At 44.4% G+C, this 16,022-nt stretch overlaps 1 protein-coding gene across 1 annotated transcript; it reads left to right on the forward strand.

Annotated features, from left to right (window-relative positions):
• Window positions 1-1,412: 1,412 nt before the first annotated feature.
• Window positions 1,413-1,979, forward strand: LOC131008206 (uncharacterized). The gene has a single exon (XM_057935098.1). It carries the CDS (start codon window positions 1,413-1,415, stop codon window positions 1,977-1,979), a length of 567 nt encoding a protein of 188 aa, XP_057791081.1.
• The last annotated feature ends 14,043 nt before the right edge of the window (window positions 1,980-16,022 follow it).

Below are 16,022 nucleotides of genomic sequence, written 5' to 3' on the forward strand. Positions count from 1 at the left end.
CTTGGCACATGTGCCTAGATTATAGGGATTTGAATGCTGCCTGCCCCACGGATCATTATCCTCTGTCAATGATTGACCAGTTGGTGGACTCTACTTCAGGCTGTGCACTACTATCCATGATGGATGCTTACCAGGGATATCATCAAGTTAAAATGTACAAAGGGGATATTGCTAAAACGGCCTTCGCCGTCTGCTGCGGGGTTTTCGACTGGAGGAGCATGCCGTTCGGTTTAAAAAATACGGGAGCCACGTATCAAAGGATGATGGAAAAGATATTCAAAGAACAACTTTCAAAGAACATATCAGTGTACGTGGATGACATGCTTGTGCGCAGTGTCAGAATAGAAGATCATGTCTCTGACTTAGAGGAAGTTTTCACTGTCATCAGAAATCACCGGCTTATGCTCAACCCAGCGAAGTGCACCTTCGGGGTTACTACAGGGAAATTCTTGGGATACAAGGTCACTCCGGCAGGGATTGAGGTCAAGTCGGATAAGGTCAAAGCCATAATGGACATGACACCACCCAAAGGAATCAAGGAAGTGCAAACTTTGAACGGGCGTATCACTGCTCTGAGCAGGTTCATCTCACGATCGGCATAGCAGAGCTTGCCATTTTTCAAGATATTGAGAAAGGGGACCAAATTTCAATGGGACGCGGGGTGTAAATTATCATTCGAGGATCTTAAAGCGTACTTAGCAGAGCTCCCAACTCTGACCAAACCAGTTCCCGGGGAGGTGTTGTATTTGTACATAGCAGTGAGAGAAGAATCAGTCAGCTCTGTCCTCATCAGAGAGGAGGGGAACCATCAGAAGCCAATTTACTTTGTCAGCAGGGTGATTCAAGGGCCCGAATTAAACTATTCGGAGATTGAAAAAGCTGCTCTGGCAGTCATGATCACGGCTCGGAAGCTAAGACCATACTTCTAATCACATCGCGTGGTGGTGCGAACTGCCCTACCCTTCAGACAAGTCTTAGGATGACCAGATCTGTCAGGGCGCATGGTAAAGTGGGCTGTGGAATTAGGGGAGTACGACGTGGATTATGAGCCGAGGATGGCTATCAAGGCCCAAGCCCTTGCGGATTTCATTCAAGAAACTACTCATTACCCGGTGCAAGAATTTTGGGTAGCTTATGTGGACGGATCGGTCACAAAAGAAGGATGTGGGATCGGGGTATATATTGTTTCTCCAAGTTCAGAGGTGTATCAATTTGCCATCAAATTCACTTGTAAAATGTCTAATAATGAGGCCGAGTATGAGGCCGTGGTCAGAGCAGCGCACATTTTGTCAGAGCTGCGGGCGGAATGTGTTATCATCAAAACGGATTCGTAGTTGGTGGCCCAACAATTTTCGGGAGGATATCATATCAAAGAGGATCGGATGAGGGCATACCATTGCAAGATTATAGAAATGAAGAAAAAATTCATGGAATTCAAAATAGAACAGATTTCTCGAGAAGAGAACACCCGGGCAGATTTATTGGCACGAGTTGCCAGTGCAGTGGAACAAACGTGGAGTGATGAGATTACGCTGCTCTGTGACTACAGAGAAATGGGGACTTCCCAGGTTCTTGCGGTGGAAATTCGGGATTATTGGCGGACTCCAATTATACACTTTCTTAAGACAGGGGAGCGACTGAACAAAGAATCCAATCAGAGGGCTCGATACAAGAATTATTGCTTGATCAATGAGCAACTCTACAAACCTTCCTTCACACATCCCTTACTTAAATGTTTATCACCTGAGGAGGCTAACTTTGCTTTGACAGAAATTCATGCAGGTTGTTGTGGTGGGCACACGGGATTCAGGGATCTCATACGAAAAACCATTCGGGCAGGGTTCTATTGGCCAACCATCACCAAGGATGCCAGAGAATTCATTTGTAAATGCGAAGCTTGTCAGAGACATGCCGGAAAAATCAACGTTCCAGGGGAGACAATGGGAATAATGTATGCTGCTTGCCCATTTGATAAATGAGGTATCGACATCGTTGGGAAATTACCCACAGCACCAGGGGGCAAATGTTTTCTCATCGTGGCAGTGGATTACTTCTCCAAATGGGTAGAAGCCGAGGCTGTGTCAAAGATCGACGAAGTAATGGTGGAGCGGTTCATCTGGCGAAACATATGTTGCCGATATGGAGTCCCTAGAATCATCATATCAGATAATGGAACCCAATTCACAGGGCAGAGGATCGCCGACTTCTGCGATCGCATGGATATAACACAATGCTTCGTTTCAGTGGCACACTCGCAAGCAAATGGACAAGTGGAGCTAGCGAACAGAACAATTTGCGAATGAATCAAAAAGCGGCTGAGAATTTTCAGCGCAGAGGGAAATTGATTTATGCTTAAATTGCTCTATTTTTAAGGGTTTGTATGTGCGTATTTTAAGATAATCTTCTGGAAATTGGTGCGTTTTATGGTGTATTTTATGCTTTGCAGGAGATTTAGGCTTTCGAGATGGAAGAATGCAGTTTCGGAGAATTTTGGATGAATTTGGCGTTTTCTAGGTGTTCTGATCTCCAGAGCAGAGGAACCGACATCTCCAGAGCAGAGAAATCACCATTCCTCTGGCGTCTGAGAAATCAAAGACCAGAGCAGCGAAGTCAACTCACCAGAGCAGAGGAACCGACATCTCCAGAGCAGAAAGCGCCAGCGTCAGAAAAAGCGAAGTTCCAGTGCAGCGAAATCAAGAAGTGAAAAGTCCAGCATCAGAGAAGTAAAGTCCAGCGCTCAATAGTCAGGGAAGTGAAAAGTCAGAGAAATCACCATTTCTCTGGCGAAGACAGAGCAGAGAAATCACCATTTCGCTGGCGACCCATTCCGCTGGCGACCCATTTCTCTGGCGAGGTCAGAGAAATCATCCGTTCATCTAGCAAGAGCTGCGAATTCGGCAAGAGTAGGAGTATTTTCCGGAGCGCGCATCCAGCTGGAGAGTTGCCTTATTTTACACGATTCTATTACCATTAGAATTCTACTTTGCATGGCAACTTCCATGGTGATCGAAGGAAATCTGAAAACTATAAATAAGTCCTCTTTTGACCTATTCAAGGACGCCCAAACCCGAACATTCATATTTCAGTTTTCTAGGTTTTAGATTTTTAGTGCTTTCTAGTTTTCAAGGCTTAGATCAAGATTGAAGATTCAAGCCGCTACAATCGTTTTCATTCAGTTTTTATATAATTTAATTTTTACAATTGCTTTCTTATTTATTATGTTCATGTTTTCTTTTGCGATGTCTGGCTAGTTCTTTAATCTGAACCTAGGGTTTGTACATAACTGATTAATTATGTGTGTATGATTTATTGATATCAATTTGCCTTCCAACTTGTGATTCATGATTCCTGGTGCTTAATTTCTTGTGAATTATTTGGCCAATAATTTACATGTCTAGCTGTTCAGTTTGAGTCTTGAATGCGATAATTGTTCAGCCGATTCAGGAATGCATGTTATAGTAGTAGCCTTGACACTTGAATGCGATAACTGTAGGGAGCTATTCTTTGTGTACGTTTGGGAGTTAATTTATTCCTTGGAATCTTGAATGTGAAGGGGGATAAATTAATCTACTTTCATAGGTGTTCGTTAGAGAAGCTTGTGAATAGTTCTGTGATCTCTCATCAGGGTTGGATTAAATTGGTAATTGAATCAATAGATTAAATGCATGTAGTTAATTAGTAAAAGTACATCTCTAGGGTCAGAGTCTTTTATTATTTGAGTTTTTACCTTATTTTATTTGTTGTTATTTGAATTTAGTGCTAATCAAACCTTCCTACTTTCTGTTGCCTGTCTACTGTTATAGTCTGTTTAGGAGATAGCTAAAGTTATTTCGTTGTGTCAGTCTCTGTGGATACGATACTCGGTTACTTATTATTTGCTACAATTGTCTGTGTTAGTTGCAATTTTTGTTGCTAAGAAATTAGTGATCAACTTTTTGGCGCCGTTGTCGGGGACTGATAAGAAGTTACTTTAATATTTCCGATAGGACTTAGTAGTACTTCAGGCGTTTACTATTTCTTTTTATTTTTATTTTTCTAATTCTCATTTTTTTTTCAGGCACTGCATACGATGGCTACTAATGAACAGATTCGTGCTCTACAGGAGCAGCTGCAACAGCTGTTGGACGCTCAAGCTGCTAAAGAAGCTCAGAATCAGCCTCCGATTGCAGAGATGCTCGTTCCTCAGTATGAGTATCAGGAACCTCCCCGTATTAATGCCAATAATTTTGAGCTGAAGACTGGTTTGATCACGATGGTCCAGCAGAACCAGTATGGAGGACACGCTATAGAGGATCCTAATGCGCATTTGGCGCAATTTCTAGAGCTTTGCAACACTGTAAAGATGAATGGAGTATCTGATGATATTATCCGTCTTCGTCTTTTCCCTTTCTCACTGCGGGATAAAGCGAAGTCATGGTATCATACATTGAATTTGAGTGCAACTACTACGTGGGAAGATGTAGCCCAAGCTTTCCTACGCAAGTTCCATCCTCCTGGCCTGACCCTGAAATTAAAGATGGACATTGTGCAGTTCCAGCAGTTTGAGGGAGAAAAGCTGGCAGATACATGGGAGAGGTATCAAGAGAAGTTGAGAAAGTGTCCGAGCCAAGGATTTGATGAAGGCACGCTCATTATCATGTTCTACAATGCTTGTGGAGAGCGTACAAGAATGCATTTGGACACAGCTGCAGGAGGTTCCCTGCTTCAGAAAGGCAGTTCCGAGGCGTGGAGCATCATTGAGAGTATGGTTGCTACGAGTTTTCAATGGCCATCAGAGAGAGTACAATTGAAAAGGGTGGCAGCTGCTTCCAGCTCTGATCCTATGGCAACGATGGTTACACAGCAGGCAGCGATTGCTACGCAGCTGGCAGAGCTGACTACTAAGATTAATGCTTTGACCATTGGAAATCAGGAGCAAGCTGCGAGAGATCCCACATGCATAGAAGACGTAAATTTTGTCAATAGCCAAAACTATGGAAATTTTCAGAAGGTACAGCCAGGAATGTACAACAGAGGGCATCAGTTTCAGCAGCAATATCAGCCAGGAGGGCGCCCACACCCAAATCTAGCCCATAGCAATCCCAACAATGCTTTGCAACCTCCACCGGGATTTTCTGTGTCTAGTGGAGGAGTTATCAATGAGCCGAAGAAGGGATCGCTTGAGGATATGATGCAGCAGATGTTAACAGAGATGTCTAGCATGAAGATAACTGTTAATTCAAGGATGACCAATTTGGAGTCTCAAGTGGGTCATATTGGAAATAATTTTTCAGCACTCTCCAAGCAAGTGCAGATGTTGGAGACGCAAGTTGGTCAGATGGCCAACCAAGCAGCTGCACAACACACACCAGAAAAGTTTCCTAGCAACACTCAGTTCAATCCGAAGAGCCAACATCAACAGCCTCAGCAAAATCAACAATGTCATTCCATACGGGTGGTTGATAATTCAGTTGAGGATGAAGAGCAGCGGGATCATACAGAGCAGAGGAATCACCATTCCTCTGCAGAGTAGTGAGATCGTACAGAGCAGCGGGACGGCAAGAATGGAAAGGAGAAAAATGTAGAGATTATGGAGGAGGATGACCTGGAGACGATTGTGTGCGATTTGCCGCCTACTTCTAAGGTATCGTCGAATACCTCTGCTGTTAAGAAGCCTATTCCTACTCCTACGTTTCCCAGGCCAGAGTACAAGCCTGTAGCACCCTTCCCGAATAGCCTGGCAAAGCAGAAGATGGACCAGAAGTTAGCCAAGTTCATGGAGATGTTTTCAAAGCTTCACATCAACATTCCTTTACTTGATGCTTTGAGAGATATGCCAGGCTATGCCAAGTTCCTCAAGGACGCAGTCTCCAACAAGAAGAAGTTGGGGAAATATGAGACGATAAATCTTTCTGAGGAATGCAGTGCTGTGCTACAAAGAAAGCTACCTTTGAAGCAAAAGGATCCTGGCAGCTTTACTATAGCTTGTGTGATTGGAGGGCAGAATTTCTCCCCCGTTCTTTGTGATTTAAGGGCAAGCATCAATTTGATGCCTCTCTCTATTTTCAACCGATTGGAGATTGGAGATATCAAGCCTACCTCTATTGCATTGCAGATGGCAGATCGTTCCATCACATATCCCAAGGGAATTGTGGAGGATGTCCTAGTGCAGGTGGAGCAGTTTATTTTTTCTGCAGATTTCGTAGTCTTGGACATGCCGGAGGACAAGAATACTCCATTGATCTTGGGGCGGCCATTTCTAGCTATGGGCCGTGCATTGATAGACGTGCAAGAGGGAGATCTGACTTTCCGCGTCAATGATGAAAAGATGACATTGGGAGCCTATGGGGAAACTGTGATTTTCAAGAAACCTCCACCAAAGGAAGTTCCCCAGAATGAAGTGATTAATTTGGCTGACAGTTTTCTAGCAAATTCGGAGGATGAAGAGGTTGAGAAGAATGAGCTGCCCAAGTATGAAGCCAAGAAAAAAACTCCAAAACCAAAAGAAGTTCTGACTTTTGAGAAGTGTTTGTTTTTGGAGCATGATGGGGGGTCATTGAAAACCCATACCTCCAAGAAGAAGAAAGTGAAATTCCGGATTTTTCGGAACAAGAATGAGAAGGGGGCAATGCTTGTGGAGGATGTTCGAGCCAAGAGAAGTGTTTTGGTGGAGAGAGCACCCAAGAGTAGAAAAGCTTTCCAATGGTTAGAGTGATGTTTCCGACCTCCATGAGTTTTTGAGGTATCGTCGAGCTCTAGACGTTAAATTAAGCACTTGTTGGGAGGTAACCCAACCGTTTTTGTTTTGTTTTTCTTTCTTTCAGTTTCGTTTTGTTTTTGTTTCTTTGTTTTGTTTAGGTTTTTAGTGCGGTGTTGAGCTTGGAAGTTGCGAGGCTCGCGCTTTGTTCATGCCACCGCCAGAGGAACAGGTGTTTCTCTGCCAGATTTCTGAAGGTCTTCATGTTTCAGCGCAGCCACTCTCTTCGCTGCCTTGTCCAGCATGGCCACTCTCTACTCTGCCCTACCCCTTTTCTACTCTTCGCTGCCCTACCCAGCGCCGCCACTCTCCACTCTGCCCAAGGTCACAAACCTCATTTCGCCGCCTCTCACGATGGTTCAGTTTTTCAATGCCGATAATCAGGGACGTTTTCTACACTCTTCTTATTTCTTTTATGCCCTGAGGACATGGCATGCTTTAAGTGTGAGGGGGTGTTTTGGAGCTTATATTTTTCAAAAATTGGGTGAGATCAATCTTTCTACGCTTAGTTTTTGGTCTCGAATCTTGCTAATTTTTATGAATTTGTGGAAGAGAAGATGGTTTTCAATGTGCATTTCGGGTTTGTGTTTGTTTGGTGGTTATTCGTACTTTACTTTTGATATATGTTTCTTGATTGTGCAAAGAATTATAAGTTTTGTTGCAATACTTTTGTAAGTTAGTAAAACGTGATTTGTCCGGTAGATGCTAGAAGGAGTGTTGTCATTGTGATTGCCTACGATCATATCTTATCTGTGAAAAATGAAAAAGTTGGACGAATTGCCAACTCTGAAATTGCCAGCTCTGAAACATCTGGCCTGTTCTGAAAACGTGGCAGCTCTGAGTCTCTGCTCCTCTAGTCTAACTATGAGCATGGGAAACCACGTGAAAAGACTTTGGATTACATCCAAATGGTTTTATTTCATGAATTATGGCTCAACTGTCGAAAATTCTAAGCACACAAAGTGTGAAAAATGGTGATATTGATTATAAAGGCGATCACATTAGGGAATTCACTTCTAGCGGAGAATTGGGTCTGATCGAATTACTTGCATTACTCTTTTGTTGCTTCTTAAACTTTGAGTTACTTGCATGACCGAGAGATGTGTGTTGATGGTAAAGTTTTGAATTGACTTTGTGAATGTTTGGATGGAAATTAACATTGTTGAAATCAATCTCTTCCTAGGATTCATATAGATTTTGCTTGAGGACAAGCAAAAGGCTAAGTGTGGGGGAGTTGATTTATGCTTAAACTGCTCTATTTTTAAGGGTTTGTATGTGCATATTTTAAGATAATCTTCTGGAAATTGGTGCGTTTTATGGTGTATTCTATGCTTTGCAGGAGATTTAGGCTTTCGAGATGGAAGAATGCAGTTTTGGAGAATTTTGGATGAATTTGGCGTTTTCTAGGTGTTCTGATCTCCAGAGCAGAGGAACCGACATCTCCAGAGCAGAGAAACCATCATTCCTCTGGCATCTGAGAAATCAAAGACCAGAGCAGCGAAGTCAACTCACCAGAGCAGAGAAACCAATCGCCAGAGGAACCGACATCTCCAGAGCAGAAAAGCGCCAGCGTCAGAAAAAGCGAAGTTCCAGTGCAGCGAAATCAAGAAGTGAAAAGTCCAGCATCAGAGAAGTAAAGTCCAGCGCTCAATAGTCAGGGAAGTGAAAAGTCAGAGAAATCACCATTTCTCTGGCGAAGACAGAGCAGAGAAATCACCATTTCGCTGGCGACCCATTCCGCTGGCGACCCATTTCTCTGGCGAGGTCAGAGAAATCATCCGTTCCTCTGGCGAGAGCTGCGAATTCGACAAGAGTAGGAGTATTTTCCGGAGCGCGCATCCAGCTGGAGAGTTGCCTTATTTTACACGATTCTATTACCATTAGAATTCTACTTTGCATGGCAACTTCCATGGTGATCGAAGGAAATCTGAAAACTATAAAAAGGTCCTCTTTTGACCTATTCAAGGACGCCCGAACCCGAACATTCATATTTCAGTTTTCTAACTTTTAGAATTTTATTGCTTTCTAGTTTTCAAGGCTTGGATCAAGATTGAAGATTCAAGCCGCTACATCGTTTTCATTCAGTTTTTATATAATTTAGTTTTTACAATTGCTTTCTTATTTATTATGTTCATGTTTTCTTTTGCGATGTCTGGCTAGTTCTTTAATCTGAACCTAAGGTTTGTACATAGCTGATTAATTATGTGTGTATGATTTATTGATATCAATTTGTCTTCCAACTTGTGATTCATGATTCCTGGTGCTTAATTTCTTGTGAATTATTTGGCCAATAATTTACATGTCTAGCTGTTCAGTTTGAGTCTTGAATGCAATAATTGTTCAGCCGATTCAGGAATGCATGTTATAGTAGTAGCTTTGACACTTGAATGAGATAGGTGAAACTGTAGGGAGCTATTCTTTGTGTACGTTTGGGAGTTAATTTATTCCTTGGAATCTTGAATGTGAAGGAGGATAAATTAATCTACTTTCATAGGTGTTCGTTAGAGAAGCTTGTGAATAGTTCTGTGATCTCTCATCAGGGTTGGATTAAATTGGTAATTGAATCAATAGATTAAATGCATGTAGTTAATTAGTAAAAGTACATCTCTAGGGTCAGAGTCTTTTATTATTTGAGTTTTTACCTTATTTTATTTGTTGTTATTTGAATTTAGTGCTAATCAAACCTTCCTACTTTCTGTTGCATGTCTACTGTTATAGTCTATTTAGGAGATAGCTAAAGTTATTTCGTTGTGTCAGTCCCTGTGGATACGATACTCGGTTACTTATTATTTGCTACAATTGCCTGTGTTAGTTGCAGTTTTTGTTGCTAAGAAATTAGTGATCAGAAATGGATCGAGGAGCTGGATACTGATCTCTGGCCTTATCGAACCAACCCGAAGACAGCAACCGAAGAGGCACCATTCACGCTGGTGTATGGATCCAACGCAGTGATACCGGCAGAGGCCAGATTGGAGTCATACCAAATAACAACATACAACACAGAGCAAAACTCCGAACTACGCAGAGCAGAGCTAGACCTAGTGGAAGCGCAGAGGGATGAAGCCCAAGTCAGAGCAGCGAAGTACAAGAGCATCATCAAGGCCGAATATGACAAGAGGGTCAGAGCAAGAAAATTATCCAAAGGCGACCTAGTCCTCAAGAGGGCCGACGCGTTGAAACCAATGGGCAAGTTCAAGCCCAACTGGGAAGGTCCTTTCATCATCACAGAAGTTTTGGGCGGCGGAGCGTACATATTGTCGGATCCAGACGGCAGAGCTCTCCCCAGACCGTGGAATATTAACACTTTGAAAAAGTTCTATGTGTAATTTTGTTCAAACAAAATATCAAATTGTAGACCGGATACTCTTTTTCCCCACAGGGGTTTTAACGAGGTTCGGGGCCATGTTATCAATAAAATTGGATTCGTGGTTTTAGGAAATTGCCCGGTGTTGATCCATTCATTTTAAATTATTTCATTTTACGTCGCATATTTTACTTAACATGTTCATGCAGAGCATTGCACATGTCACCAGAGGGGGGAGTAGGGTATATACCCATAATCCAAATTGCTGCTTAGCAAGTCAAGGGGAACACAAACATCCAGGGCCAACATTCATGAAAAGGAAAAGGCAGAGGGATCGTTCAATCGTAAGCCGCGAAGAGTTGAATGCATCCCCCGGATCATCCATGCTCCGCGCAGAGGAATCACTTTAATTGTAAGCCACGAAAGTTGGATGCATTCCCCGGATCATCCATGCTCCGCACAGAGGGCTACTGTTCAATCGTAAGCCGCGAAAGTTGGATGCATCCCCCGGATCATCCATGCTCCACGCAAAGGGCTACTGTTCAATCATAAGCCGCGAAAGTTGGATGCGTCCCCTGGATCATCCATGCTCCGTGCAGAGGGTTACCATTCAATCGTAAGCCGCGAAAGTTGGATGCATCCCCTGGATCATCCATGCTCCGCGCAGAGGGTTACTGTTCAATCGTAAGCCGCGAAAGTTGGATGCATCCCCCGAACCATCCATGCTCCGCGCAGAGGGTTACTATTTAATCGTAAGCCGTGAAAGTTAGCTGGGTCCCTACGACCAGCTAGGCTCTGCGCAGAGTATGCAAGCTTGCGGGAAGGAAGCGTCAGAGGAACACCTAGATGGGAAGTGTCAGAGGAATGCCTAGAAGGAAAGCGTTAGAGGAACGCCTAGAAGGGAAGTGTCAGAGGAATGTCTAAAAGGGAAGTGTCAGAGGAGTGTCTAAAGGGGAAGCGTCAGAGAAATGATCAGGAAGGATGTGTCAGAGAAATGAACACAAGGAAGAATCAGAGCGATAGAAGGAAAAAGTCAAAGTAGGGCATGCCAACAAGAAGCCAAAACAATGGAAAACGGAAAAATCGAAACAATTCCGACAGCACATTCAGAGGAATCACACTGTCTAAATGAAGCTTTCAGCCTCACCAGAGTCAGAGGAACCGACCAGGGGAACCGCGACCACTTCAATAAAAAATAAATCCTACTCTCTACAGAGGAAACAATTGTCACATTTCGGGACATCAAAATGCAGTCCACACCAATTCAAAAACAGAACAACAACAACAAACAATGCGAAAGAAAAATTGGTGCAAAGGCAGACCAAAAATTGAAGAAGAGAGAAATCACAGGAAGAGTTCATTGATAATTCAAGGGGGATAAAGCTGTACACTACTGCCAAATAAAAAATGTTATTTAGATGTAACAAAATATTTACAAATTAAAATTTATAAGTCTTGGCAAAGGAGGAAGGAGATAATAAGGGCAGCTAGGAGGGAGAAGCAGGGGCAAAGGAGACTGGAACCACATGACCAACAGCAGTATCAGAGGCCTCGCCAGAGGGGCCCCTTCTTCGAACACCGGCAGTGTGTCCGAGTCGTCCACCTCGCGCAGACGCTGTTTTGTGTCCAACAGCTTCAATACCTCCCTGGTATATTTCTTTTCATCCTTGTATAGGGCATAGAGCTGGTCCACAGCTGCGGAGGAGGAGGCTGGATCTTCAAAGGCGGAGGCCGCAAAGCCAGAGGGCAAAGGGGGCTCCATGCTGTATTTCTTGAATCCCCGAGAGCTAGTACTAATTTGGCCCCTCAGTTGGCCCACGAATTTTTCCAGAGAATCGCAGAAAGAGGGCCGGTACTTGGGAGCAGTCGGCACCGGGTCAGAGCAAACCCCAAAAGCAAACTGGGGAAAGGCCTTCTCTAGGACCGGATACCACCACGTGGGCTTCTCCGGAGAATCAGCGGGTATGCTCAGCAGCCTGTTGAGGTCCTCATCCTTGATGTTTTCCATCAAGGCCTCCAAGTTCTGGGCAGCAGCTTGTTCCTCTGACGCCCCCAACATCTCTGCCGTCTTCAGCGCAGTTTCTTTGATCACGTGGGAAAAGAGCTGGGAGAACCCCTCCAAGTAATCGGGAGTCCTCTGGAAGACTGCCAGAGTATTCTCCAGCATCATGTCCAGGAATTGCTGGCCCTGGGGAGAGATGAAAAACTTCAGGCGCTGGTCCCGGGCACCTAGCGCATAACCCCGGCTCAGAGCACCCTCACAAGCTGCCTTTCAGCGGCGCTTGGACTCCCTATACTCTGACTGGTACCGCATCCAGAATCGCACCAGGTTCTCATACCCCTCCTTTTTGCTCCTCTCCAGCTCAGAGGCTAGAGAGGCATTCTCCACTTCTAGCTGGTCAATCTGGGCTCGCAGTGCAGCGACATCCGCCTCAGCTTGGCTAAAGCGTTCCACCATGACCGTGACATCTTGGTCACGTTTTGCCTGCACTTCTCTCTCCTTTTTTAGGTCCTTTTCCAGTGCATCGTAGTCGTCGATGCACTGGATTGTCTCACCAACTTGGGACTCCAGCTGCCGGGAATCAGAGGGAAAATGTCAGAGCAGAAAAATCAGAAGGTAAATAACAAAAGTGCTGAGATAAGAATGAATACAGAGTACCTAAATCCACAACTGGTCGAGGTTGCTGGCCAGCCTCGTCCTCTTCATCTTCTTGGTTGCTTCCCGATCCTTGGGATGAATCTGGGTAAGCAACTTCAACACAAACTCCCTCCCCTTCATGGACGAGACTGGCTTGGAACCGGAGGCCTTTGACACCTCCGCGGTCAGGGCCAGAGGATTGCCCTCTTCGGCATCCACGGAGGTAATCTCCGTTTCACCTGCCGGTTCACCCTCTTCATCCACCAGCCTGCTCCCCTTCTGCAGGCTCTCCCTCCTCTTTTTCTCTGCAAGGGCCAGCAGGGCACCCTTCCTCTTTTTTTGGGTGAATGCAGGAGTCGGGATGTCTTGGACTTGCTCGGGAGCAGGGGCATCTTCAAAGATGTCCACTACAGGGATGTTACTCCCAAAAATGGCGGACCCTCCCTCAGCTCTGCCAGAGCCAGAGCCAGAGCCACCAGCCCTCTGGCTGTCTGGGCTGAACATGGACAGAACATCCATGTCTTTTCCCTTGCCTGGAGGGAAGCGTTGAATAGGGGTAACCACCCCAGCAGCATTTGACACCGTACGGGAGGTGTCCATCCCAGAGCCAGTGGGTTGCTCTGATGTGTCTACCCTGGAGTTGGTGTCTCTAGAGCCTTGCCCCATATCGCCAGAGGGACGGTCGGCTAGAAGCGTGGCCCGGCACTTCTGTCTCCACGACATGCCTGCAAATAAGCAACGTCATATCATCAGAATCAAGGTAATGGCAATTTATACATACTTACTAACACTTGATTTTACCTATAGATGCGCGTGGAAATAGAGAAAACAGGGCATTGGCCGCTAGGGCCGAATTGCTGGTAGTAAGATCTTTACAGGGGAAGGGCTCCTCGTTGTTAAGGGTGTTGAGGAAACCTATTACCCCCAGATCAAAGTCACTGGGGTTTCCTAGGGAAGGGGACTTATACTTGGTTCGGGTTTCATGCCACCTTAGTTATTGGGCACCATATTGGCGCCAAGTACCCTCGGAGGTCACCATAAAATAGTAATAGGACAAGAAGCCCTTGTCATGGGAGTTGAGGGAATTGAGGAAGGTGGAGGGATAGGTTTTGCGGGCGGCAAAGCTGTACAGAGGGCCGCCCTGCAGTCTAAGGGATTGGGTTTGAAGAAATAATTTCTTGGTGTCTTGAACACCGTGAGCTTTACAAAGAATGTGGAAACAAAATAACCTCCGAAGAGCGGAAGGGGCTACTTGATAGAAAGGGATGTGGAAATAATTACAAACCTCCACTAGGAGTGAAGGAGGAGAAAGTCTCAGGCCAGCATCAATTTGTGCTCGCCATACGACCGCGGTGTTCATTTGCATTCGGCGAAGGGGCTATAATGATTTGGATTGGAGCTCAAATCTTAGGCAGGCGGGGTTTTTACATTTTTCTGCCATCCTACGTAAGTCCGCGATGTGTAGCCTAGAATCGGGAACAGACTTAGGCATATTGGGCGTGGATGGGAGAGATTCGGGAGAGGCTGGGGGATCCTGGGGATTCGGAAGGGTGGAAGGAGTTGGCAGGTCCGGAGGATTCTGGGGGTGGGGGGGAGAAGGCGAAGAGGCCGTAGGAGAAGGAGAAGGGGAAGGGGAAAAAGCGGGTTGGGCGGCGGAGGTGGAAGCTGTGGACGGAAAAATCTAGGGTTTACACGCTCAATCAGAGCACCAACAGATTTAATACGATTACTTTACACCGAATATAAGTATCAGGGGAGGAGGATACGCGATTTACCTAGGTAAAATGTTCTTTAAAGTCGATGGAAGGGACTGGAGAGGGAAAGTCACGGGGAATACGCCGGAACTGAAGATGGAAGATCGCCGGAAATTGAGAGAACCGTCGAAATGGTTCGAAGTGAAAATGAAGAAGATGAAAAGTAAAAGTTTGAAACTGCTAAGTATAACCTACGCGGGCAACAGCAAAATAGCGGGATGAACGACACATGGCACCCAGGAAAGGATCGACGGCTGAGGATTTCTACGGGAACACGAAAAGACGGAAGGTCTGAAAAGGTAACCTCGAGACGCGGAAAAGTATATTGCGAAGGGCGGGCATTTAATGCAGGTGATGTCAGCTTTGCGGGCGAACACTCTAACTAGTTACTTCATCAGCAACTAGCCAGACCAGAGGGGGGAGTAGCTGATAAGGAGTAATATATGCAGAGCAGAGGAATGAACTCGGACAGAGGAATCACTAGGGTAAGAGGAATGGACTTCGCCAGAGGAATGGGCTCAGTCAGAGGAATCACTAGGGTCAGAGGAATGGACTTCGCCAGAGGAATGAGCTCAGTCAGAGGAGTCACCAAAGATAGAGGAATGACCTATCACGCAAGATAGGCAGCGGTATGAGCGACCGTTTTACCCGGGAAGCGCCAGAGCAGAGGAATTGCTCGTCTGCGGACAAAATTACTACTATGCCCTTGACCACGCGGGAAGCATGTTTTCAGAGATGAAATTACTATTTTGCCCTTCTATTGTACTCTATAAATACCCCATGCATTCCCCTTGTGTAAACTACGTGCTCTTCACTCAATACAACAACAATTCAATTCTTTCTCGGCAATTCAGGTTTTTCTTTCAACTTTTACGCTTAAACACTAGGTAAAACTCACAACTTAGAATTAGGTGTTGATAAGATACATTATCAAAAGCTTTATCCAAAAAGCAATGAGACCAAGAGGTCTGATTTCGTTGGCATGAGACCGTGGTCGGCCGATTAATTTGATTCAATGTCATTTTTCCTTTTTTTTTTTTTTACTAATCTATGTGGCTGGTCGACCAAAGCTACCAAAGGTCGATAGAAGTAGTCTAAGGAGTTACGGCTCTGAGAAGATTCTTTGTGATCCAGCCGATAAAAGTTGAATCTGGGAACATGGTATGTATTCTCAATTTTTATCAAACGAAATATGTGCTTATGTAGCAAATAGACTTGCTTGCTAATCTCGAAGCTAGCATGTAGTATATTACTAGAATGTTTAACTCAAAATCCCAAATTATGAATTATTATTAATTTGATATATTTATATACTTTTTTTATTATTTTTCTTCTTGGTTTTGAATTATGAGTACTCACAATTTTTTATCCACGTTAAGCTTACCTTTAGATAAATTTTTTCTTCACCAAAAAAAGTATAATGTCAACATACATGATCAATCTCAATGCACCATACAGAAATTACTTTTAAAAATAATATTAAGATTAATTACTATATTGCCATATTATGCAATAGAATTAAAAGCGTGAATTTTACGTTTTACAGAGCAAGTTAATTTAGGCATACTAGTGTATTACCCGTCGAAATTC

Source organism: Salvia miltiorrhiza, chromosome 2 (assembly GCF_028751815.1).
Source record: "Salvia miltiorrhiza cultivar Shanhuang (shh) chromosome 2, IMPLAD_Smil_shh, whole genome shotgun sequence".
NCBI lineage: Eukaryota > Viridiplantae > Streptophyta > Magnoliopsida > Lamiales > Lamiaceae > Salvia > Salvia miltiorrhiza.